General features: G+C 31.5%; 5 protein-coding genes across 6 annotated transcripts; 3 read left to right on the forward strand and 2 right to left on the reverse strand.

Moving 5' to 3' along the window:
• The first annotated feature begins 217 nt into the window (after positions 1-217).
• Positions 218-4,069, forward strand: LOC131664214 (calnexin-like). Of its 2 annotated transcripts, none has more exons than XM_058935132.1 (7): positions 218-787; positions 1,269-1,564; positions 1,637-2,296; positions 2,357-2,497; positions 2,600-2,725; positions 3,142-3,333; positions 3,482-4,069. In XM_058935132.1, the coding sequence occupies exons 1-7, from the start codon at positions 514-516 to the stop codon at positions 3,533-3,535; spliced, it is 1,743 nt and encodes a 580-aa protein (XP_058791115.1). In that variant the 5' UTR covers positions 218-513; the 3' UTR covers positions 3,536-4,069. The 2 variants fall into 2 exon arrangements, with proteins under 2 accessions (XP_058791115.1, XP_058791116.1); XM_058935133.1 differs by lacking the exon at positions 2,600-2,725 and adding an exon at positions 2,916-3,038.
• A 267-nt stretch (positions 4,070-4,336) lies between these two features.
• On the reverse strand, positions 4,337-17,127 carry LOC131664201 (uncharacterized). Its single transcript, XM_058935105.1, has 18 exons — positions 17,055-17,127; positions 16,661-16,969; positions 16,267-16,556; positions 16,025-16,146; positions 15,525-15,713; positions 15,283-15,443; positions 14,957-15,003; positions 14,134-14,273; positions 10,483-10,644; positions 8,817-8,873; positions 8,582-8,648; positions 8,075-8,252; positions 7,672-7,894; positions 7,470-7,601; positions 6,957-7,397; positions 6,383-6,580; positions 5,916-6,066; positions 4,337-5,813 (listed from the first exon to the last, which is right to left on the reverse strand). Exons 3-18 carry the CDS (start codon positions 16,499-16,501, stop codon positions 5,587-5,589), a joined length of 2,730 nt encoding a protein of 909 aa, XP_058791088.1. The 5' UTR covers positions 16,502-16,556; positions 16,661-16,969; positions 17,055-17,127; the 3' UTR covers positions 4,337-5,586.
• A 797-nt stretch (positions 17,128-17,924) lies between these two features.
• Positions 17,925-19,769, reverse strand: LOC131664285 (uncharacterized). The gene is made up of 3 exons (XM_058935256.1): positions 19,563-19,769; positions 18,573-18,855; positions 17,925-18,309 (listed from the first exon to the last, which is right to left on the reverse strand). Exons 1-3 carry the CDS (start codon positions 19,754-19,756, stop codon positions 18,055-18,057), a joined length of 732 nt encoding a protein of 243 aa, XP_058791239.1. The 5' UTR covers positions 19,757-19,769; the 3' UTR covers positions 17,925-18,054.
• Positions 19,770-20,978: 1,209 nt separating this feature from the next.
• On the forward strand, positions 20,979-23,104 carry LOC131664309 (myb-like protein O). The gene is made up of 6 exons (XM_058935283.1): positions 20,979-21,077; positions 21,145-21,312; positions 21,377-21,466; positions 21,537-21,705; positions 21,795-22,940; positions 23,095-23,104. The coding sequence occupies exons 1-6, from the start codon at positions 21,002-21,004 to the stop codon at positions 23,102-23,104; spliced, it is 1,659 nt and encodes a 552-aa protein (XP_058791266.1). The 5' UTR covers positions 20,979-21,001.
• A 1,441-nt stretch (positions 23,105-24,545) lies between these two features.
• LOC131664212 (cytochrome b-c1 complex subunit 2, mitochondrial) lies at positions 24,546-26,788 on the forward strand. Its single transcript, XM_058935128.1, has 7 exons — positions 24,546-24,738; positions 24,917-25,062; positions 25,158-25,349; positions 25,444-25,660; positions 25,737-26,165; positions 26,263-26,484; positions 26,547-26,788. Exons 1-7 carry the CDS (start codon positions 24,694-24,696, stop codon positions 26,628-26,630), a joined length of 1,335 nt encoding a protein of 444 aa, XP_058791111.1. The 5' UTR covers positions 24,546-24,693; the 3' UTR covers positions 26,631-26,788.
• Positions 26,789-26,810: the final 22 nt, after the last annotated feature.

A 26,810-nucleotide genomic window follows, 5' to 3' on the forward strand; every position in this document is an offset into this window, starting at 1 on the left:
AGGCACCGTATCTCAGTCCGGACATCGACTCGGCAATTTATTTTATTATAGGTAGAAAAGATAAGGTAAGTGAGTTAGAAAGAAACAGAGAGAAAGAGAGAGAAAGATAGAGAGAGCGAGAGAGAGAGAGCGAGAGAGCGAGCGAGAGAGAGAGAGAGAGAGAGAGTACGGCGAACTGCAACTGCTGCAGGCAATTGGTGCGCGTGTGTCGTGCGTGCGTTGGCCAAGCGTCGATCCGTAAGGCGGCTCATTCAGGGGCTGACACGTATGTTTGTATGTACGTGCCTCGTGCTGCGTGCCAACTGTCGGGCGAGGGTGCCCGTTGCTCAGCCGTTTGCGTTATAGTGTACGCGTTCATTTGTTCACTTTTAAGGATTCTCCAAGTGAGCTGTTTATCGACATCATTGCATCAGTCGGTCAAGCGCTTCATTGGCGTCGGCAGCGGCTTGATCCAGCTCAGCCTAGTTCTACGATCCATCCTGACCTCAATTATTTGCGAGAGGTTTAGCATCAATGGAGAAGCTAACTATTTGTCTGCTGTTCTTGGTCAGCGCGAGTTTGCTCGGACACGTGCATTCTACACAGGCCACCGAGGCTGACATCGACGCCGAGGTCGTCATTGAAAATGAACCGGACGAGCCTCCAGTTGCTACCTATGAGAGTCCTCGGCCCATAGCTCCGGTTCTACTTGCTGAAAATTTCGACGACAAAGATCAATTTGAAAAGACCTGGGTTAAATCACAAGCAAAGAAAGAAGACATTGATGAAGATATTGCAAAATATGATGGTAATTTTTTCAACACATTTTACAAGTCCTGTTATCCCATTCAGTTGCCTTTAACTTTTATCTGAAAAAATCATTCCTCTCATTTATTTGTACATGAAAAAATCTAAAGTATTCAATTAGCTGTATTCTTGATAAAATAATATTAAATCAGTAGACTAGGGAAAAACAAATACTCACATTAAACAATTTTTCTACTTGACATAAAAAATGACTTGACTTTTAAAAAATGTAATCTTACATGTATATGTCGAATATGCCTCTTGAAACTTTTTAACGATATTTAGCGATATCTTGAAAACTTTATTGTTATGAAAGAATAATTAAAATAAGAGACTTGCAGCATTCCATTTTTTTTATTGTTATGAAGGTTTTATTTTATGTATATACCTTGAGAAGAATGTATCAAGATTAATATCAAGTTAATTTGAGATTAAAAGCTATCTCTTTAGATTTAAATTTAAACGTATTATTATATTTATAGGAGTTTGGCTTATTGAAGAGCCAAAGAGAAATGTTGAAGGGGCTAACTTAGGTTTGGTACTAAAAAGTAAAGCGAGACATGCAGCCATATCAACAGTACTTGAGAAACCATTTAAATTTGAAGACAAACCTCTAGTTGTTCAATATGAAGTTATTTTTCAAGAAGGACAGGAGTGTGGTGGAGCTTACTTAAAATTACTATCTCTTGATTTCAAACACAAAGATTTAAACAATTTTCATGATAAAACTCCTTATACAATAATGTTTGGACCTGACAAATGTGGTGGCGATCATAAGGTACAGATTCTTATCCAATGATACTTGCTTAAAATTGTAATTTGTCAGTAATGGTTAATGTTTTTTTTGCAGTTGCATTTCATTTTTAGGCATAAAAACCCATTGAATGGTTCAGTTGAAGAAAAGCATGCTAAAAAACCAAATGAAAGACTGGAAGATTTTTTCAAAGACAAACAACCACATTTGTATACTCTAATTGTACGGCCAGATAATACTTTTGTGATCAAAGTTGATGGAACTATAGTAAATGAAGGTTCTCTCCTTGATGATTTTACACCTCCAGTCAATCCACCACTAGAAATTGAAGATCCCAATGACAAACAGCCAGAAGATTGGGATGAAAGGGAAAAAATACCAGATCCTACTGCTGTTAAACCAGATGACTGGGACGAAGATGCGCCAGCACAAATCATTGATGAAAGTGATGTGATACCTGATGGCTGGTTGGAAAATGAGCCTGCAACAATACCCAATCCAGAGTCCGTGAAACCAGAAGACTGGGATGAGGAAATGGACGGAGAGTGGGAACCTCCTGAAGTACAAAATCCAAAATGTGTGACAGCACCTGGTTGTGGTCCTTACAAAAAAAGACTGATAAGTAATCCTAAATACAAAGGAAAGTGGCTTCCACCTTTGATAAATAATCCCAATTATCAAGGAAAATGGAAACCAAGATTGATTCATAACCCTGACTATTTCAACGATGAAAATCCTTTTAAAATGACACCAATTGTAAGATCATCATTTTCCAGGGATTAGTATTATATTATTAAAAATTTCTTTAATTTTCAGTATGCTCTTGGATTTGAGTTATGGTCCATGTCTCCTGATATATTGTTTGACAATATTATAGTTGCAGATGATGAATATGTAGCTGAAAAGTGGGCTGAACAAACGTTTGAAGTTCGTAAACGAAAAATTGCCAAAGATGCTGTGAGTAGTAAAAATTGTTCCTTTGCAAAAATTTAATCAACAAGCATTTATTTTTAATTTTAAATTATATGCTTTCAATCGATTATTGATGCTTTCAATCAGGAAACTTGGTGGGGTAAAATGATGAAAATGATGAATTATAAACCTGGATGGTGGGCTGCCTATTTTGTATATTGTTCTATTCCAATTTCTATTTATATTTGTTTTTTGATATCACAAGCGCGAAAGGTACCCAATGAAAACATAAAATTATTGTAACATGTGTCCGTTAGATTTTTGTCAGATTCCACCCTTGGCTCAATAAATGCTAGTAAAATTTAACCATAGGCAAACTATATATGCTAGGATATGAAAAACCTAATTATTTGTTTTTTTGAATAAAGATTTTGTAGTTAAACTATTAATAATACCTTTGTAGACTGGCTTTTGGCAAGGAATAGTTGACTTTACTGCTGAAAATCCATGGATATGGGCTATTTATATTATACTGCTAGGTTTACCTGTTATGCTGATTATTTATTGTTGCTGCTTTACGAGTCAGGTATGATTAGTATATTTGTGCATGGTTATAGTTTAATGCTAGTTCAATATTTATGTGTAATAATATCCATATGAAACTTGAATTGTTTAAATTAACTCAACAGGAGATGAAAGAACCAAGCAAAAATCAGTACGAAGCAGATACTGATGATTTGATTGACAGCAATAAAGAAAATGTAGATGATGTGGATGAAGAAGAGCCTGAAGAAACAAAAGAACCTATAGATGAAGAGACAACAAAAAAATCCAGTGGCAAAGAAGAACTAGAAAATTCCAAAATTATTGAATCAAATAAGGTAATAAATTTTTCTGCCAAAAAAAGAATCAAGTACCACATGTACATTTATCTAGATTTATTGTGACCACAAAAACATATACTAATTTGATGTGTAAATATGTAAGGTTGCTTCTTAACAACATTTTTTTTAATTTCACATTTTGAAGGAAACATCTTCGAGTACCGAGGGACCACGAAGAAGAAAACCAAATAAGGAATGATTTTTGAAACTTTCAGTTTCAACTCAAAATGGCATTGTTCTATTGAAAAATCAACTGTCCATCACTAATGTCACATATAAGCAGGGAGAAACCATCAGTCATGTGCGTGTGCGTTTAAAAACTATACCTAATTTTTTGTGTAGAATTTTAAGTCATGTATTTGAGTGAGTGAAATGAAAGAATAGAGACGTAGTCTCATTCTATTTTTCAGAACACTTTTTTTTTAATGGCAATAATGTTACGTATATAAGTATGAAAGACTACCAGTTTTTGTGTGAATATCGTATATTATACTTAGTATCGAACAATTCCAAGTATCAAATCCAGCATTTAACTTTTATTTAATTTTTATTTTACTGCAAGAATTCTGTTATTATGTAGTAAGTAATAAATAAAATAATTCTTCAATCAGCGAATTTAATTACATTCTTGAAAGTGACATATGTATAAGCCTTTGATGTTTGTTAAGGTAGATATTGATACGATACCCAAATGCTATGTCGTGTTAATTAAAAAAATAAAAAGGTTAAATACAAAAACAACTCAATGACTACTCTTATCTGAACTAAATTTTTTCTCATTGTACAGGATCAATCGCTCAATGTATAATTTGATTTCTTTCCACATTACTAAAAGAGACTATAATTTTGTTTTAATTTTTTAGATATTCTGTTTGCTTTTCTCTTTTTTTAATATAAGTAAATCAAATAATGAAGTAATAAAAAATAAGAATTTATAAGATAAAAAGGGAAGTATCCTTTTATCATGTAAGTTCGTTATAGTCCCCATTCATAGGAATAGCGCGCTCACAAAAAGCATTTAATTATCAATTTATTGCATACATTTAGTGCGCATGGCTCTTATACATCTACTCGCGCCATTTATGTGAGTGGGAATTGTTTTTGGAAGGATCTCATTCATCTACCTTTGTTAACGTTCAATTTTAAATGAGAGTTAATAAAAGTTGAACGACGATAAACTATTTTAACAACAAATACTAAATAAATAACTTTAAAACTCACTGTACTAAATAACCACAAAAGATGAATAACAAAACGTAATGATTTCTGTATTATTTTTTTATTTGTTCCACAGTCAATAAATTAATCAACAATAATAATCAATGTATCTGAAAATGGAGTGACTAATTGTAAAAATTAGCTCAAGTATAACGTAGGCGGTATTTACAATCATTACTTTTTTGCGGCAGTGGACTAGCCCGCCAACGTTTATACTTAGTCGCTATGATATTTGGAATTGAACAGTATTTTACGAAGATATCAGTCGCCAACAGCATATATATATATACACATCTGATTTTTTCCATCCAACTATCGGCTATAAAATATTTTGAGAATTGTTTTGTTTTGCTTTTTTTTGTACGCTCGTCAAATATTTATTGCTATCAAATTAAGAATCTGCTCGAGTCATAACATTTACTTTCATACCTTTTATTTTTGAGATTTATTGCATTTTACTAGTTACAAAATCAGCCTTTGATTAATAATACTGATTATTGATTTTCGCACTCGTTTTCGTTGGAGAACGTTAGCAAGTCTTATAAATACAAGCCATTAAGTCTTAATACAAATTTTGCCATTGCTTGACAATCCACGTTTACCAAGACGGTTACTCTACTAATAACATTCGTGATTTAAGTACGCTTAACTATTCACAATGTCTCAATACCAGCTAAATTACTCGATTGTACCGGCTACTGAAATATTGGAATTCAGGGTTGACATTCTTCATCACGGGGTTTTTTTTATGTTTTATAAATCTATACAGCCTATGGCAAGTGGCGAAGGCCTGTAAAATCGGCGTTGCTTATTTTAAAAATGTGAAGATCAAATAACACTCTGTACACTTATTTACAACTCATCTAAAAAATGTCAGTTCAATTAAAAATTTATAAAACGGAGATGAGTTTCAGTCGGTAAACATGAAATTGATTGTTTGAAAGAAAAAATGTACAATTATCTGGACGGCGGAATGGACAGTAAAATATTTTGAAAAGAGACGGATCTTGCGTTTAGATCATGATTGAATCGTTAATTTCTGGAAGAAAAGTGAACATCGTTGCTGATTTCAGGAAGACGACTTGGAACGTTGGCTTGAAATTCAGAACGACGATGGTCAGTAGATTGAGAATCGAGATTATTTTCAGGTTGATGCAGTATCTTTTTACTGATTTTCAGTCTTGACACGCTGTTACTGAGATTACCCAACTCATCGATTTCTGAGCTCGAATCATTTATTTCATCACCTTCGCTACCGGCTGAAGTTGAAGAAGTAAGGTTTGTTAATAAAAAAAGTTGCCATAAACAACATTAAAATTATATATATGTGTAGTTTACTAATATATATATGTATTGCTTACATTGCAAATCATGAAGTAATTGTACTGCTGTCAGTATTTTAGCGCGATGTTCTGGATGTTGTATACGAAGGTAGTCTAAGTCAGCTGGTTCTAGTTCACGGAATAATTCAAGGTCTTCATAGCCATTCAGCAAAAATACGGAAATGTATTCCTAGAAATGAAAACAATGTTAAACTTTTATTTTTGATGTATTGTTTGTCAATGTTGTCAATTTATCAATGTTATTTTTTGGGTTCACCTATTAAAACGTCAACATTAAAATCATTCTATTTACTTGTCCGCAGAAGAGATCAATGCTCCATTTAAATTTGCGTTTTAAAATTTTTGAAAATCTGATTAATATTAATACAATAGAACGCTAGCAATAAAAAAAAACTCAAACGTATTAGAAAGCCGATATTAATAGAACCTTTACACCATAAACATGCTAACAAGTCATTCTATCATAATTTTTTACAGTACGGTACCTGAAGATTCATTCGTTGCAGAAGCTCAGGAACTGATCCGGGCTTTTGTCTGTATTTTTGTCCCCATTTGCCACGTCGCATTGGACGCTCATTGACCAATTCGACATTAATAAATTTAAAGTATCCTACGCGATTATGAGCTATACCTTTCCAAAGACCACTGTTATTCATTTGTAAAACATCTATGATGTCACCTTTCTAAAAGATCATAAAAAAAGTAAGTAACGCTTCAATAGAACTGATGATATAGGTATTTGATTTCAAAGAGTAATCGACATCAATAATTATACCGAAATACAACAAAAACATAAGTATCCGATGTTAAACTCGGCTTTATCGAGATGCTTACCTATGCGTTTAATTTATTGAAATATATCAATAATCGCAAATATAGAAGATATATAGACGAAAAAATGTAGGATGGTAAAATGAATAGCAATAATTCGTATGTCGATATTAAACAGACATGAACACGATATCTGTTTCGCAAATGCGAATAAACAATTGTAAGATGTTATAACAATTGACGGAGTCAATAGCTCTTGAAAATAATAAAAATAGTAAAATTATGGACCTTATAAATCAGAGCATCTTTGTCGTATGGACTTGGCATGCAATCGACAAGAGCTCGGGCACGGCAGAGTATATTCATCGATTCCAAACCAGCTGAGTGCAAATTAAAAGCTGTCGGTTGCAGTTGAGCTCTTTGAGGACTAATTGCTTCCCGTTCTTCATATGAGATAGAGCTGTGATTACTACCAATGCGTACAAGAGCTTGCGTACTGCTGCACGCGCTGCCACTTGGTAAACTTTCGACACTGCTCGCGCTACACGGGAAGGACATTTCATTCATTGAGCCTCGCTGATGGCGCTCGAGTTGAGAAATTTTATGCCGAACATCTCGTCTAAGTGTTCTCGCTCGTTTAGCAATGCTACCCATGCTCGCGCGTGTACAATCTTCAACACCTGCTGTCTTAATCTTTTCACTATTTTTTCCCGATTGCGGATTTCCTGGCTGAAAATTCGATGCAGTTATTAATATTATCCAACTCCATATTCAGCATATGTCGCCAAAGATGATACTAACTTTGTTAACCACGCCAGGGTGCGGCTTATTGTACCACTTGGCTGCTTCTAATTCATTACCGTCGGTGTCTTCATAATCGGTGCTCTGGCTCCGCGCTGACTCCTCATTGTCTTCTTCCCCGCTACTCCGACTCTGACGTGTATCAAAATACAATTTTAATTGTGGACATATTATTCGAATATCAAGCACTCGGTAGATTTACCTGCACGTCGCTACTTGCGTATTCACCACTTTCTCGAGATGATCTCGAATGAGTTAGTGGTATTATTGTAGGAGGATTATTTTGCCCTTGAGAAACAATTAATCCTCTCATTGTAGCGTAAGCTTTCCGTGATTTTTCTTTTGTTTTTACATCGCTGTACAACTGGGACGAAGCTAAACCTTTCATCATCATCTTACTATCATCATTCAATGTCTCGCAAGTCCTATAATTATTCGGATTCATTTTTTTACTTTTAAACACTTACCGTGGTTGTTGTACATGCTATAAATATGATTAAAGAGATAAATGAAAATGAAATTTAAAAAAAAATTAGAAGTTAAATTATAAATCTAACTTGATGCCATTACATAGAAGGCTTCTTAGAAAAATAAATGTTAATTACCGCTCGTTATTTCCTAGAGAGCGGGAACTCGTTTTGACATTGCTGCAACTCATCAAAAAATCTTCAGGATCGGATTCATAAGGAGGTTCATCATACCAATGCTGAATTCCACTTCTGGTTGATTCCGACGCTTCCAAAATACCAAATTTTGCATCTTCGTCATACATATACGTGTCATCTTAAAGGAAAAATAATTATTCTAATATTTGATAATTATCCAATTTCGAATTAGAAACACAAAGAAGAAATGCAAAATGATGCATATACTATATCACGTCTGACTTCTTCATAATTATAATATTGCCAAATGATGGTTATGGCCTCTTTAGGACCATTGCAGAGTAAGTTTGTATTTACAATTTTAAGTACATGGCAAATTTGAAAGGTAGGTTTACAAATAGAGTACTGTGCTATTTGTTCAATTTGAAGAGGCCCACGTATTTTCGAATAGGACTTGGATATTAAAAAGAACTTATATATTTGAAAAAAATATAGACTTAAACATACCCATAGGGCATTGTTTCTGACTATTTTGACCAAGCTGCATTAAACCATGTTTGATATCTTTCAAAATCTGAAACAAATAGATAAAATAAATAGCCATTAAATTTGTAAATTTCTAAATCCGAAGACCGTATTTCACAGTTCATTATTCATAAATCTTACTGTGGAAATACATAATCTCTGTGTAAAATTTACTTGTACAATGAATAAAGAGTTTTTCTAAATTAGTGTAACATACCTCTTCGTGTTCTTTATTGAATTTTTCCTTCTTCTTTAAAGCTTCCTGAATTTTCAACTGAAATAAAATGTTCGTTAACAAAATCATCTTTTTATAGCTAGTCCAAAAAACAATTAAATGGAAAAATCAACTGTGAGCAATTTTTAAAAAGCAATAATAAAATTATGCTCGTGATTGCATCGACACACGAAAAACCTACCTATTGCTCCTATGTGATACTTATATTAAAACGGTTTAAAATTCACATAGAGATAGAAGGTCTATTGCTGTGCTGTACTACGTTTTATAGTATGTCGTTAAAAAAACTTTATACATTTCTATCCGCGTTTACTAAGTCTAATGAGATCATAAAAATTAAGGAATCTAATTTTTTAATTTTCAATTGATTTTTTAATTTAACTTTTTTAAGTTACTTTTAATAAACATTTAAGTATTGGACTAATATATACGTACACATATGCACACACATGCGCGTCCTCTGTGAGCTTAAATTACTTATATTTTTCCTCGTTACTTTTTACAAATTCTATTTTTATCTCTTTAATACATTAGCTTTGGGATCGTACGACTTATGTCGTTAAATTAATAACAATAATTAAAATAGTTAATCTTACTCTGCCTCAGCTCAAGCATAACATTATTAGTACGAATTATCGGTTTACTTTTTTAATAGATCATAAGAAAATAATCCGTAAGCAGTTATTGATAAGATAAGTTGTTGGTTGAAAGGTTTGAAAATAAAATACTACCGCTGGACTTGGTTTTAAGTGCACATGCATACACACGAACATTGGCGTTAAAGAATGCCATTTTTTTCCGAAACCATTTCTCGTGCTAAAATTCTGCAAACAAGAGAATGAATCGCAATCGACGCAAGAGTACTCTTCGTGAAGGTTTTAAAAAGCGTGATTACTATATAACTTAGGAATTACCATTTGCAAGCCGGATTCGAATATTTTGACGGACAGTTTCAAGTTGTACAGTTAAAAGCACTTCTTTTAATTAAATTATTTTGTATTACTTATTTTTTAAGTGTATACTTTTTATTAATTTTATTAATTCCAGGACTCATACGAATTTGTTTCCTTGTTTTATTTCACGTTATTTTATAATTACGCCTATTAAATATCTTATACAACGTAGAGGCGCATTGGAATTCTCTATAAATAAATGAAAATGCATAATATTAGACAAGTTCTATCGTACGCGGAAAAATTATTACTTTTTTCAAAATAACTTGAATGATAATATATTTTTGTCTAGTATATTACACGTACGATACTTTCAACCTTCAATTATTTTTAAATTCTATATCAAAACTGATGGATCTTTTCTGTAGTAATACTTTGCTTTTTAATAGATGTTAATTTACATTATGAGTTCAGTTAAAACTTAAAACCATTCTATAAAATAGATTGTTAAAGCCATGGTTTATGAAATGAACTCATTATTTGAATTGCCATCTATATTATTAAATGGCAGAATAAATACAAGATTATGATGACGACAAATCAACATTTTATATTTATATTAAGACGATTAAATTTTTCCAATTATAGTTCCTTATCAAAAGGAAAAGATAGAATTTTTAGAAAAAATATAATATTATAATTTATAAGTCTTTCAAACCTATTGTAGTACAGTCATTGATAAATAAATTTAATACCGTTTTTATAGTTTCTTCAAAGCTGTTCATTTGTTTTCCAGATGTTTGCAGATACTTCAATCGATCATAATCACAAGAGTCAACCATTGATCGGAGAACTATGTACCCTGAATCCGAAGTTAATCCTAGGCCGCTCTGCAAAACACTATCTGGGGTATCAACCTGTCAAAGGAATTTATCTAAGGAAATTTATCACATGTATGAATTAAACTTATAATTAAGTTTATTCCAATAGAAAACCTGTATTTTATTTATCATGAAAATTAAATGTTATGGTTGATATTTTCTATGAAACAAATTTGTAATATTCGTCTATATTTGCAGTATTGCAAGTAAAATTACTCCGAATAAATAATTACAAATTTAAAGTGATGATATTGATTTGTCAGGTAAGTTAAAGATGTTGATTCACAAAATTAAACGTGGACAGTTTCTTATTATAATTGCCACCATTATAGATGAAAAATATTAAAACAGTTGTTGAGTTTGAAAGAATAAATAGATTTTACTTATAATCATTATTTGAAACGCTTTCGTACATGAGCCATTAAAATGATGATGAAATCAATTGTTAAAATTTTTTTAATTATCAAGAAAAAACAGTAACGATGTAAACATTATTTGCGTTAATTCTTTTATGTAGAGCTCTCACGGTAAAATCACCTTAAGCTGCCTAAATATTATGCCAGAGTGTATGACTGGATACGTATTTTTTAAATACGTTCATTCGTGCGCACTTATTGGTTCGCAACATTAAATATGGCGTTTAATGTTATTTCGTCTCTCCTTCACCTGTCCGCATTTCATCTTTATTCATGTTCGCGTGCTTTCGTTTGCTCTTTGTTCGTGCAAATAATTAATAAAGTCGAGTCACGAGAAGTCTTCATTAATTTGACTCAACTAGTACATTTTTCCGTCTACCTTTTAAATAATAAAAATGAATAATTAAATAGTACATTTTTATATTTCACAGGTTATCAATATTTCATCTTATGAAATAACGAGTCAGTCTTTATTAAGCTTAATACTCAATTATCTTTTTCGTAAAGGTCATAATACTGTAATTGTTTGAATTTGTAATTAAAAAGTAGATATTCACTAGGAAAAGTTACGGCGCTAAAAGTTAATTTGTATGTCTTATTTTACAAAATGAGATGTGCATATGCAATAGTGTACATTAGCATTAAATTTATCGTTTCTTTAATTTATACACGAACGAATGTTTAAAAAATAAGGCTGCTTTCTTATGTGACATCACTTGTGTTGGATTAATTTATTGTAATACTGATCTCTTTCTTTGTCTTAAGAAATAAATGCATAGCTAAACTGTACAATAAAAATTACTATTTTAAATATTGAAGTTTGACTAAGTAAATTAAACTTGAATCGATTGCATTAAATAACTGCCAATTGCAATTAGTGATTTTTAAGCAGTGATACTCTTATGCTATATTAATGCCAAAATCGTGTAGCTTACAATTCTACATTAACGGGTCGCTTAAATAAAAAATGATAAAGAAATCAGTGATTAAATTAATTTGACTATCGATTAAAAAGTGGGAAAAGATTATTATGCTACACTAAAAATAAAAATAATCTTGTGCTTTTCCGCTCAGAAACGCTGGAGGAAAACTCTTAAAGATTCATGCACATTTGACTTTTATGAAATGCAAAGTGAGTGCATTTTTATTAGTCTCATTCTAAAAAAACCAGAATCTGGTTTGAATTTTATGTAACCTTAACGGGGTAGGGTACCTCTTGTATCATAAATCGACAATTTTTCAAACTGTTTTTTTTAATAACTTGAAAATCAATTAATCTAGAATAAAAAAAACATATAATTTATCAATTTTTAATATAGTTTAGTGAAAATCCTTCTTAAAAAATAATTTCTTTCAACTCATTCTTTAGTATTCTTAATTGCAGAAAATAACGATGCTATTTGAATAACTGCTTCAATTTTAATATTGCATTTCCCTTATTTAAGACAAAAAAGTTCTTTAAATGTAAATTTTGAATCGTATTCACTTTTTCGTCAATAAAAATTATTTGATAATATTTGCACATAATATATCAAATACATCAGTTTACCGTAGACAAAATAGCATAAAGGATGCTGCGCGCAAGCCTTGTAACGAACCTAAACATGAAAAAATTAAGTCCAAAGCATCAAAGCAAAGCTTGCATTTCAATTACCAAGCGTGACATTCCAGTGATAATTTCCATTATGTAACATTAATCTTTCACAGAAAAGTTTTGCAACTGTTTTTGGGTACCCTACCCCTTTAAAACAACTCGCTTAGTTCTATATTAGCAAATCTATAGAAATTTCTTACTTCTACTGTTATCATTTTCCATATATTCTAAGTTGGTACAATATTGTTGTGATTCTTATATATAGAAAATTAAAATAGCATTGTGACTGATATCAAGAGAACAGTGACTATCCAGATTTTGTATTTACCGATATTTGTATATATATAATATATTTCTAATAACTGTTAGAATCAGTCTATTTTATTAGTTCATATTAAAAGTGAAATGATTTAGATAAAATTGATATTTTCAAAACTAAAACCAAGTATCGGAAAAGAGATCTCGAAATAAATTTGATATACAAATGTAAACGTTTTTAGATTTGCTTATACGTATAGCGATAATTAAGCCAATCATTTATGGCAATTATTAAGGCAAAAGTTATCAAATATTTAATTTATAAAGCTCAATTTTAAACTATTGAAAACAATCATCCTTTGGCTCTTAATTGACTATTTATTAATCAGACATTAAGATAAATTGCTGTATACTCAATCTATAAGAAAATCAACTAGAAGATTAGGTAAGATTCACTATGCTAATATTGGTATATTATTTATTCAAAGTAATCAACTTTATGTTATACTTAATCTAAAGAAAAACATAAGATAAGTATTTTGTTTTCAAAACTGAAAAAGTAATATTTTCATTGATATTTATTTTAAACATTCAATGTTTTTTGAGCGTATTTCGTTTGTATTTTATTGTCGGATATTAAAAATAACAAGCAAAAGTTTTTGAATATTCTTAAGTTAGTTATATAATTTTATGATTGATCAATTTCTAGAAAAAAAGAATGTTTTTTCAAAAGCGCATGCAATAAATATCAATGAAAATATGTGAAAGTTCAACTTTAATTTAATTTAACTAGTATATTTTTTGAAAATTCACGATATTTTTAAATACTATTTGGCAAATATTTGATGTATGGAAGAAATTCCACAGACAAAATGTTCTTTAAATATTTAGAATACAAATATATTACTGAAACAGTTTTCTGCGATTAGTATTAAATTTTTTATGGAATAGAAAAATAAATAAATGAAAAATGCTATTCATACAGAGATTAGGAGAAGCCTTTTAATCTCTGGCATAGGACCTATCGTCCTCAGTGTGTTAAACTATATTAATAGCTACTGATATAAAAGGGAGTATCAAAATTGAAATCTTGGATCATCTTAAATCTGCATATTAATTTTATGCGGGGGACCCAGCATCTATATCAACATTTTTATGAACTGAGGAAAAAAATTACATGATAACAAGGGACATGCAGGCGCACTAACAAAAAACTACGTTAAATTAATTCTAAATTTTTATATGATTATTACTTACCCTTTGAGGTAAAGCAGTTCTGGATAAACCGTGCTGTGGTGAATTATGTATTTGACTGTGTTTTTCTTTTTTATGCGTTTTTAAACCTTTCAATATTCTTGATAAAGTCATCTTTTTCTTACTTGTGTTCTGACCTTGTTCTATTACAAAACAAAATATGCAACATTATATGTTACATCATTAATAAAAAATCTGATAATAACAAGAAGATTGCATATACAATGCTAAAATGACGGAATTCATCCCAAATTTGGAAAATATTTTTAATTACAAAACTTAACAGTTAAAGCATTTATATGTTTTACGATATATATAATAGAAAAAAATCAAAATATTTCTTTAACTTTTAAATCTAAGTAATGTGATCAAAAATCATTTTAGCAGCATAAGTTTTAAATTGTATGAGTTACAACAATCCGTAGTTCTTATAAATGGCGAAATTAACTATCTACCATGGAACTTATAAAATATACTATGATTTTGTTGCGGAGGAATTTATTTCTCTTACCTATATAGTAAAAAAATACAGGTAAGAATATAGTACTTTTCTCCGCCTTGCTTTTATTTCGTATAAAGTCAATCTTCACAATTTTAACTTAATTAATCTTTTCCGTGACATGTATTATCCTTATATAGTAATATCATAATAAAACGTATTTCAATAAATTTCTAGTATTTAGTTTAAAAGAAAATTACCGCTATCATTTTATTGGATTTATTTTAAAAACCAATAATTTTCATAATTATTTATTAACATGATAAGCTATTTGACTTCTTTTGAATAACTTTATAAGTGTAAATATTAGTAATTTTATATACTTACCATTAGGAGGAAACTCATAAAAAAATGCTGATCTTGGACTTAAACAACTGAAAAAACCCATTTTTTAAATTAAAATTCATAAAATAGATTTCCTAAAGAATATTACTATTATTAATTATTATAATATTGACCGAAATGCTAACGTCGAGAATGTAAGTTCAAAAAGTGATATTGTTGAAAACATTAATTAACTATAGAACTGTCGCTATTTTACATATAATCCCAGATTTGTAAATATTATATAATAAAATTATGCACTGAACCAACACACAATCATCAGTAGACTTTAAGAGCAATACCATAAAACATGTTACACAAAATTTTACCTTTGATAAATAGGTTGTTGAATACTTTTCTTAGAAGCAATGGAATTTTGAGTCGTTAAAGAGAGTTTATGTTGTCGTTGTTGCAACATTTGGCGGCCGAAAACTCCATATCCAAAACCATAAATTTCATCTTCTTCTTTATCACTTAAACAACTGGATGGCTGCAATATAATGTTAGATTTTTGTTTATATTTTAATGCATTGAATCTGATATGCAATTACCGTTAAACTTAGTTTATTACCGAATATTTCCCTGGAACATAAAGCGGCTGAGAATTACTGGAGGTTACTTGGGTATTAACAAATCTTGGTGATCCATTAATTTCACGACGGCGCAATTCTTCTAATGGTTCTAAAACATCGTTGTAATGAGTTTTCAGAAGATCAGCATAGCGAGATGCAAGTCCATCCAAGAATCCTTGTTCTCCATCCTGTAAAGATATAACCTTGTTAGTTTCAATTTTAGTAATTTAATAATAATAATGGTATTAGAATTATAAAACTCTAAATAAAAAAAAAACCTTAAAAAAAGTTTTAAATCTGTTAAGATTTTTGTAATGGTTACATTTTAAGTTTACTAATCTAAAATATACTTAAATTTGTTATAATATTTTTGTGGCAAAATTTTAAACAATCAATATTCATTGTGCTTCTGAATTATACCATAAAAATGTTTTAAAGGAAAATAGTTTTATAACAAAAATAATTTTTTCAATGTATCTGAATATTAATTAAAATTTACCGCAGTAGTATAAGGTTGAGATGAAAGATCAATTCCATCGTTTCGAAGTTTCTCTTGTAATAAAATTCGTAACTGAATCTTAGGTATGCGGACAAGCTCAGCTTTGCCTTCTTCATATTCATCTAAAAATTTTACAGTTTGATGTGGAGCTGAACCAAGATCATGTTGATTTTCTATAAAAGCTGCTGAGGAAATAACTTCTTTCTCATCAGCAGAAAAATCTTCAAACAAACAAGCAGTACTCTCTTCAAGAGTAAAGTAAACACTAGCAGCACCTTCTTCGCGTAATCTTTTCACAGATTGCAGTAATCGGAGACGATGACTTTGTTTAAAAACACCAATTGCATCAAGATCAGGCTCACTAATTTGTTTACAAATTTCAAGATCATCGTAACCATTGTCGATAAAAGATTCAGCATATTCTCCAAGGTGCAGAGAATGAAGCCATTCTACGACAATATTACTTGCAATTGTCATTTTTTTTTATTCTAAATCACCAGTTCAAATCACAATAATTACAAAGAAATGCCATCTACAAGAACAGTATTTGATTGCATATATAAATCACAAATTTCATAAAACTACAATAAAATATTAGATTATATTAATAAAATTATTTATACACTACACACTAACCTCATTTAAAAAACCATACTAGATTACTCCAATTCATATGACTATTGTTACTCCTAACATATAATAAACTGTACAATAGTATTATTTATGAGTTTAGATGATTCAGTCCTCCCATGTACGAAAGTTATAAGTAATTCTACGTAAATAATTTATAAGCTTGAGTCATTTAAAAAATACATTAGTACAATGTTTCTAATTATGCCATTACGTTTAAAAACTTGAAAATAACTAGTTAAGTAGCGCATATTAAGGATGAAGTTCTCGAATCCTAACATGATTGCAATATTTTCATCCAATAAAACACTGAAACTTTGAAGAGATGATAGCGTGTATAAGTTGTGCGTGTGAATATATTTGCGATATTTCTTAGCGAATATTTGTAGCGGAAACTTACTTAGTAATTATAGATTAAAATAAGTTTAAATAGCGGTTCTGAATTAAGTTTCTAACAATCAGATATGACTTCAATACGTCATTATAACCACTGAATATAAATATTGTAGACTGACCGGCGGTGTGCGTGTAGCGTATGGTGGAATTCCAGGGACGTCTCGTGTCTGCATCATGTCGATTGTCGAAATAAGATAAGATAATACACTCTTTACTCCTAAAGAGGGCGCAAACCATCGACTCAAGAGCCCTCTAGAGCTTTCAACGGATAATTTGATAATAATGAAACTCAGTGGAAAATATGTAGACGAAAATTGTAGGTAAAACTAATTTTTTTTAAATCCAAAAAACAACACAAATGTATAATGATCTCGAATTAGGATCTGCAGTCAAAAAATACGTTAGCATTGCAATACATCGATCTGTATCTGGGCAGCCATGTTTTCCCGATTGCCAATCGTATTATTATATTTAGCTCTGAGCCTGCACACACACAGTACGTCATATGAATTTTTGAAATTATTGAAATTAGAAAGATTTTTGTCGTTGCAAAAAATTCATGATCATCAATAAATATTTTGAATAAATATAAATATAATAAATATGAATAAAAATGAATTAATATGAATAAATATAATAAATATAATTAAAATTAATCGAAGTTAAATGACGTTGTTGCTTTGACATCAAACTCAAATTTAATACTTTTAAATGGGGCGGGGGAGGGGGTGCAATGATATTCCGTGTTCTGTCAAATTGTCCTTTTTCTATACGTGAAGTAAAGGATCAATAAACGGACTTGCGAAAATTTTGTATGTGACCATTTATAAAATGTATATCTCACATATTTCATTATTTTATTTTATCTGTTAATAGACGATGCAGTTACTATTTATGTACATACAAAAATAGACTTCGAGAAGTACCTGTACACGCGATGATCTAGTACAGGGCTATAATAATTTGTTTATAATCGCTACACATGAATTGGTTGCTTTTAATTCTCAAACTTCATTTACGTGTTGGTGAATATTGTAAGCGCGGCCTCCTCTTCGAGACTCAAGAGGCACAATAACAAGATTTTCTGGTGAAATGGTGACAGCCGAGGTTTGGGCTGGTAAATTACCTTCATCGCTATTTGGTTGTGAATATAGAAAAGCGGTCGGAGTACCAGTCGATGATCCGCCAATAGTAGCTGACTCTTTCAGTATGTTGTCTTGAGCACTAAGAATAAGCTTGAATTGTTCATCACTTTTGTCCTATAGTGAAATTCATAAAATAATATTATTTATATTGGCTTAATTGTCAGTAAAGACGTCTAGAATTTTTTGGAAATATATTGCAAGTGCAAGTATTCGAAATAAAAATTTTCTATAAAATTGTGTTCAGCGAGTCAAAATATATTGCCATTATACTTGTGTCCTCGATTTATTTCATAGATTGTTTTGTGGGGGCCGGTAGAATTTTACAAAATTTGGCGATTGAACGTAAAAATAATTTCTTTTAATGTAATTTATCTTACCTCGCTTTCCAAAAATAATGGTATAGTTCGACTATGCCTATTTGCACTAATATTGGAATTTGCAGAAGAGCGTTGATTTGTATTTGCTTCGCTTTCGCCGGTATTGACATTCGTAGTGTTGACTTTTGGTGTAAGATTGAATCCCAACCATTGAGAAAAAAGTGCTATACTTTGCTCCGCACTAGCAGAAACAACTGCTAATAAGTCTTCTGCATTTAAACCATGTTCTTCTTCATCGTCATCTTGGTCTTGTTGCGTCAAGCTCGATGGATTTTCCAGATTTCTGAAAAAAAAGGAATATCTTTATCCAAATAAATCTTCGTAATCTTCGAATGATTGAAATTGAATGTAATCATTTTAACCACCGCAGAATTTCAAGACGAATGCTAATGACAGATTCAATGTTGGCCTTCGTGACTTTTTCCATTTAACTTTTTATACATAAACACATTTTTAAACTCATCTGGAAGTCGATATATAAATATAATCGATATAAATTTTGGCATAAAATCTTGCTGATATTTCGCTCTATATCAGTTGATTTATACGTTTTATTTGGAGGCAAGAAATTATATAATTTAATTTGCTAAATTTCTGTTTCATTCTATTGCACGTTCCATGCAATTGTTACAATGAAAAAATTGTTATTGTAGAATTTTGTTTGCGTGGGTGTGTGTATGCGAAAAAGGTCTTTTGGCATTTTATCTGAAGTTGTTTGATAAATACTATGATATACGACTAATTCAACTCGTTTCTTTTATGTTGTATTCTGATAGCATGTCCATCTAACTTTATTGATGGATTTTTTGTCTGTTTCTGCAATGAGAATAATTTTTGTGTCGCGGGCACGACTCGTGTACAAAATCTCGTCGCCGAAAAACGGATTTTCTTCCGAAAAAATGTCTTGCAGTGCAACGCCTCGCCTCGACTATTTAAATGCTTTGGCAATAAAAATAAAAGTAAGGATGAACGAACTACGTAGTAACTTACAATTCCGTGGATTCAGCTTGTCGCACTTGACCTTGTTCAAAAAGAAAGCAGCCGACAGCGTATGTTGCTTGCGGTGTGCCCAGCAGAGCCGGCTGAACGACAAGACACCCCTTGTAAGCGCGCTCTTCTAAGCTAGGAGCCTTCATCGAAACGAACTTGGCGCATATTTGGGCCAAATCCGAAAGTAAATTCATGCACGTCGGCTTGTTTTCTGCTAAATCTGCGCAAGCAAAACAGTGCAAATGGAAGTGACGACAAATATTATTTTCACGAGGTACATAAAAACGTTATCGGTTGCGTCATGGATATAGTCAACTTTTTATCTGGATATGACAATGAAATTAGTCAAATACAACGCCTGATGAAGAAAAATATTATTTAACTAGCAACTATCGCCGTTGAAGTAAGCGAAACATAGTCGTTATACCATTCACAATATTCATCACTGTTTCAAACGATTATCACGATACGCACATTGTCGCGTCACAATTCTTTCTAATATTTCATTTTGTTAAATTTACAAATAAAAATCTCGAGTCGTTCCACGTCCACCAATACGTGTGACTATTACTTATTATTTTTTGTATTGTACTATAATATAATGCAAAGGGAATTGTACTGTTGCATAGGATAGCGAATATGGATCTTGGAGTTATGAAATATTTGTATTTGGTTAAACTGCAATGGTCGCAAAACGAAAGAACAAGTTTGAAGCTTAAAGGAAGAGAAATTGAATGTCTTACCCAGGGCAATGGTGGCATTGTGTACAGGATTGTCACCGTAACTAAGATTGAGAGAAACATTGCGTTCGATTTGGCGCACATTGATGCAAGTGGGTCCTCCAAGATCAATCGACGATGTCAAATTAAGCTCAACGCAACATAGACAACTGGAGGTTTGGCAAATGCACTTGGATTCGGCAATAGCAATCGAGACGAATAATTTTGCTAATAGCAGCAAAAACAAGCCCATCACTTGGTGGCACGCCATTAAGCTTCCCAAGTCGACGGTGTGGAGTCTGCACTTGGAGTGCCACGTTATTCGAGAACAGAGCCAGTGAAGAACAATCCTACTGACCGACTGACCCAGATCTCAATGGCTTTGTGAGCGGCGCTTTCCAGTGGTCCCGTTAATCCGATGCTAGGCCCGCTACTCGACCGCAACTTTCTCCATGGACTTCACGAAGCTGCGTGCTTGCTCGACTGAGAAATAGAGGGAGAGAGAAAGAGGCAGAGAAAAGGAGAAAGAGAGTTGACCAAGCCGGTTCAAGCGCTGAATAGACTATGCTCAAAAAGGAGACCAGTTACTAATAAGCACTGCGACCATACGCGAGTCAGTTGGTCTCTGCTCCTCAAACAGCATATATAAGCCAATCTTTGCGTACTTTTAAATATAAGTTTTATTAATTGCACACTTCATTGCATTGTATTCTCATCAGGATGCGTTTGTCGATAATACTCGAATTACTTTTAATTTTTTTACTCATAGCATTCGCTGCCTACGCTCGAGTCATTGGTGAGTCTGTATCTCTTCTTTTTCCTGTGAAAAACCCAAATTTACAATTTTTCTTTCCATTTTTAAGATTCAAGCAGTCAAGTTGCTTTGAGAAAATTGAGCACAAGCCATGTCTCGACGCCTATTTCTTTGAAACAAGCAGCTGAAAATGTCAATAAATACTGCGTTTGCAACGAAAATATTTGCAACTGCTGCCGAGATTTTCATATTCCCCTTGTACAATTATCAGGACCAGGTAAGATGACTTTTACAATTCTGATGCGTTCGACAATATATTTTTCATCGCTTTCGCATCCTAGGTTGTGCATCGCTTCAGTACCTCCAAGACAATAAATTAGCAATGCAGTTAAGCATCGGAGATAATATTCTATCGAGTAACGTTATCAATGGTATCATTATTTCTATTAAACTCTATCAAATTCTAAAAAGACATTAGTCATTACGAACGGCTATTTTCAGGTAACAATCCTAAGCCGGTGTGCGTCAATCTACCAGGCGGATTTTCGAAATTTTGCGGTAAAATTTACTCGATTAAGAAAGAAGCTGACAAACATTTCAAAGCTTGCCTTGGTCTCGAATTGAGATCTGCATCTGAATTGGAAGCTAGTTTGAGAGTCAGCTGTTTTCGGTAAAGACTTTTTACCCTTTAATTTTATTTCAACACGAAACCTTTTGTCAACGTGTCAGTTACTCAATAAATTTATTCGTTGTTATTAGTTTCGGTCCAGATGGGCTGAAACTTCGACCAGCTGAACCACTTCCGCCAACGTTTTCTATACCGTCTAGCAATACCGATGATGATTACGACGATATTTTTAGCTTAGATGATGACGACGAAGACGATGATGATGATGACGAAGAAGCTGAAAATAACGATCCTGAAAAAGTATCTCAAACTTCCAGTAGCTCTTCGACTGCTGAACAGCAGAATCAGGATCAAGGAGTAGACGAAGAAGATGATGATGACGATCTTCTTGGATTAAGTGCTCTTCTTGACATTTTCGCCGGTGACGACGATGCTACTACCAATAAAAAACCAAAACCAACATCGTCAACTTCTTTACCAGCATCTTTTACCATTCCCATTCTGGCATTTACAACTACTTCGAGTGCACCTCTTGTAACGACTACTCCTTCTATTTTAAATAAAGGAACACCTGCGGATGTATTAGCTTCGCGCCCGCATTCGACGACTTCGTCAATTTTAGAATACAATAGTCAAAAAATATCTACTGAAAAGACCGTTGAAATGACCACCGATGCAACTGTTTTGAATGATGAAAGTATCAATGCAGATGCCATGAAAATTTCGCAGGAAGATGAAAGTCAAAGTACTGGTATGGGAACCACTGAAAAAAATGACGTATCTTTAGACAGAAAAAAAGTAATAAATGGTCCACATGACAAGAAGTCCAAACTAAACTCTACGGAAATAAAACAGACAGATAAAAAAAACGTTGGTACGAAACTTCATAGTATTACTAAAGTTAACAAGCTTGGAACTACGCAGCAAGTAATTGCTGCTGATAGCACTGAGATAGATAATAGTTCTGAATCTATATATGACGATGAAAACGATGACGATGATAATCATGATCAAGCTAGCGATGAAAATAACAGTGATATAAAACAAACTGAAGCGACAAATGAAAATGATAAAACTGTTAATACAGAAAATACAGGTGCATCAGATATCGATTATGATCAGAGCTATGAAGAAAGTGATGAAGATGAAGATGCAGATGTTGAAGTTATGAGCACGCTATTAGAGGACGAAATAAGTACGGAAAAAAACGATTACCATAAAGATAAAGTAAAAACTAATAAAATCAAATTGAAGAAAGAACAAGCTGCACCTACAAGGTCAGATTACGACTATGAACTATCTGAAATATTAGGAAGAAAATATTCTAATCGCGTTAATAAAAAAGGCGTGAAAAGGAAAAATATTTACAAAAGTAGACAAAATAACAAATAATTTTCAAGATGTGTCATTAAAACTTTTTTCTTCTTGTAGAAATTCGTGACAAATAATTTGTATGTAAAAATATGATTATGTCATAACGTCTTTGTCTAACAGTCAGAAAAAACGAATATTACTAATAATACACTTGTAGGATTAAATTATAAAATTCAGAAAAAGCTTCATGATACTAAAGTGAATTTTAAACAACAATGTATAGTATAAAATAGATGATTTGATTTTTCAAAATAGGTTTTTGAAAACTAATTAATTCAGATGAATTTGTTTGTGTACATATATTAAGAAATACGATAACTGTATATTATTTCTTTGCTACTTATATTTATTTATTTATTTATTTATTTATTTACTTGTATAAATATTAATGAATCATTTGTTACATTTTTTAAATGCAACTATGTAAACTATTATGGTATTTTTGTTAACCACATTAATAAAAAATATATTTTTATTATTATTTAAATGTATAAAACTAGATTCTAGTGTTTTTTTAACTAAATGTTATCATCAAATAATGACTAATATACAATTTTATTCTGATATTAGATTCGCCTTCTGTTGAAACAACATTAATTAAATATTTGTAAGTATTAAAATAATATTGTTTTATGATCTTCATAAGACGACTAATGCAAAACCATATCTCCATGTAAAATTTGATGCTACATCCAGCACTGACTTAAAAAATGTATCATCCAAATAGAGTAAATAATTATTAGAATTCTTTTATTCGATGACAAATAAGGGAACTCAATTAATTCAATGAAAAATTAATAAAAATCATTTCGGAAAAATGTTAGAAAAATTTCGCGTCGTTAGCAAATATAGTAAAACCGATTGATATTAACTTCGCATAATTTGATTTTCATTAATAAAAATATATCAAAATTTAGTAATCCCGATCCGTTGATTGTTATTATAAACGTCGTTTTTACAGAAATAATCTGTATGTCTGTAATCGTTAGCAAAAATCACGTATAGTTTTTATGTACTATTCGAATCATGATCAGGTGCTTAAATAAATTTTGAATAATAGTTTTTCATCAAAGATTTAGAATGTGTCTATATAGCTATATGATATATTTTTCTCGTGAGTTCTGCCTTACCGACCAGATCGTTATATTAACAGTCTGTTTTGTCTCTTTTTTCTCTTTTAATTACGCTATGAAAAGTTATATATATATATATATATATGCACATATATTTATTTTGCTAATGAATACATACATTTGTTTGCGTAGAAACGTAACCAAATATAAAAATGTAAAAAAAATAATGGAATAATAGCGTGGTTATCAAATTTATAATTATTTTAATAATGAAAATAAAATTACGCATAGCCATTAATTAATTTTACTATCTTTGTTAACAACACACAGTTTTTCTGTCATTTTTCTAGAACAATTTTCATTAATTTCCCGTTGAGCTTTTTAACCTGTGACAACATTCTCAAAGTATTTACATACTCATCGGTCTAATTAAGTCTCCCTGTCTACTGCTAGCAGTAGAGCTAGAGTGTAATTTGCGATTGTGCTACTGATCATAAAAATATTTTATATTTCCGTAAAGCTGTTTTAAGTAACAATATTTTCAGTTCTATCATTCGTAAAAAAATTGCCATTGTATTAAAAGATGGCTTGCTCTATTATACGACATCCTCTATGGAAAACTCCCATGGTAAAAATTCATGCAGTAAAATTCTTGTAGCCATCTAGTTTCAACTGTTAATAATACTATTAAAAGCGAATGAGTGTTATGTAAAGCACATTATTATCACATGAAGCTTTGTCAAATAAGCAAATTAAGCGCTTAAAACTCATAATAATGTTTTATTGATCTCTTTTTATCATTTTAGGTTCGTAATTATGCTGTTGCAGCAGCAGCATCAGCAGCTCAACAATGTCCATCTTCTAACACCAGCCTCAAAATCCTTGACAACAAGATCACTATTGCTAGTATTGAAAACAATAATCCTGTGACTCAAATTTCTGTTATATTCAAGTAAAATTCTTTTCATATCATCTATTACAATGATGTTATTTTATATATTTTTGAAACATCTTAAATTTATGTTGTATTTTTGTATCAAATTTCAGAGCTGGATCTCGCAATGAAACATATGATACACAGGGTATATCACATATGCTAAGAATTTGCACAGGTTTAACAAGCAATGGTTCTAGCAGTTTTGGAATCACAAGAAATATACAGCAAGTAGGAGGTGATTTGACAGCTGTATCTGATCGTGAACATATTTCTTATACTTTGAAAGTAACTAGAAACAATCTGTAAGTTCATAAAACAGTTTATAAATTACAGTTAATAATTTTACAAGGCAAAATATAATGGATAAATGCTTATTGAACAAAATTTTATTTGTAGAAGTCATGCTCTCAAATTTTTGGAGGATGTTGCTACAGGTCAGTTGTTTAGACCTTGGGAAATATTAGATGAAATTCCAAGATTGAAATACGAAGTATCTACAGTACCTGATTTCGTACGAGTCATTGAACTGCTCTACAAAGCAGCATATCGAGATGGACTTGGTTATTCTCTCTATTGTCCCAAAAGACAAATTGGAAAATTAGGTTCAGAAACTGTATGTTATAATAGAAAAACATTTATCCATGCCTAACATTTGAATTTAAAACTAAAATATTTCATTATATTTTTAGTTGAGACACTTTGTTTCAAACTTTCATACTGGATTTAGATGTGCTGTTACAGCAAGTGGTATTCCTATTGCTGAGTTGGAAACATTTGCCTCATTATTAAAAGTTTCCACTCAACATTGCGAGAATACTCAATCTCATTACCATGGTGGTGAAATGAGGAAAGAACGCAATTCTCAACTAGCTAGTGTAGCTGTAGCAGTAGAAGGAGCCAGTCTTAAGAATTTTAAAGAAGCTATTGCATTTGCTGTGTTACAAAAAGTTGCAGGTGATGGGCCAAAGGTAAAATGGGGAAATTGTAATGCCCCTCTACATAAGGCCGTTGCATCTGCAGGACAAGAACCTTTCGCTGTGTCAGCTTTTAATGCTAGTCACACAGATAGTGGACTTTTTGGATTTATTCTATCTGCACCAGGTCAATATGCAGGATCTGTAAGTTTTTACTTTTGATTGGAATTCTTTCTTGTTATTTATTAATGTAATATTGCTTTGAAATGATTCACCAAACCATTTCTTTTCTTCATACTAGTTGACCCAAGCCGGCGTGAAGTGGTTGAAATCGCCGCAATTTTCCGATTGTGATGTTGCACGTGGCAAAGCCGATTTAAAAACTTTAGTTTTATCTGCTGGAGACAGTCAGTGTTTGACACATGAAAATATTGGACTTCAAGCTCTTTTCTCAGGCAGTATTATAAGCGCAGATACTATTGCTGCTGAAATTGATAAAATATCTGTAGCAGATATAAAAAGTGTAAGACAGAGCTTTTTTTGACAATGAATATTTAGATGTTTACATCTAAATTTATTTTGCAGGTGGCCAGTAAAGTAGCAAAAGGAAAATTATCAATGAGTGCTATAGGTGATCTATCAACTGTTCCTTACGTAGATCAACTATAAAAACGTACATATTCAATATATGGAAAAGCTGTCATTTTTCAAAATTTATTTGTAAAAATAATACAGCCACTATTATATATATTTATTCTTGAAGAAAATACAGCTAAGAGTTGTTAAATACTTAGAACAAGATTGGAAAAGTTATATGAATGCTTCAAACTTCTTTAAAAATAAAAATCC

The sequence above is a fragment of the Phymastichus coffea genome, unplaced genomic scaffold (assembly GCF_024137745.1).
Source record: "Phymastichus coffea isolate CEN01 unplaced genomic scaffold, Cenicafe_Pcof_1.1 PCOF00043, whole genome shotgun sequence".
Taxonomy (NCBI): domain Eukaryota; kingdom Metazoa; phylum Arthropoda; class Insecta; order Hymenoptera; family Eulophidae; genus Phymastichus; species Phymastichus coffea.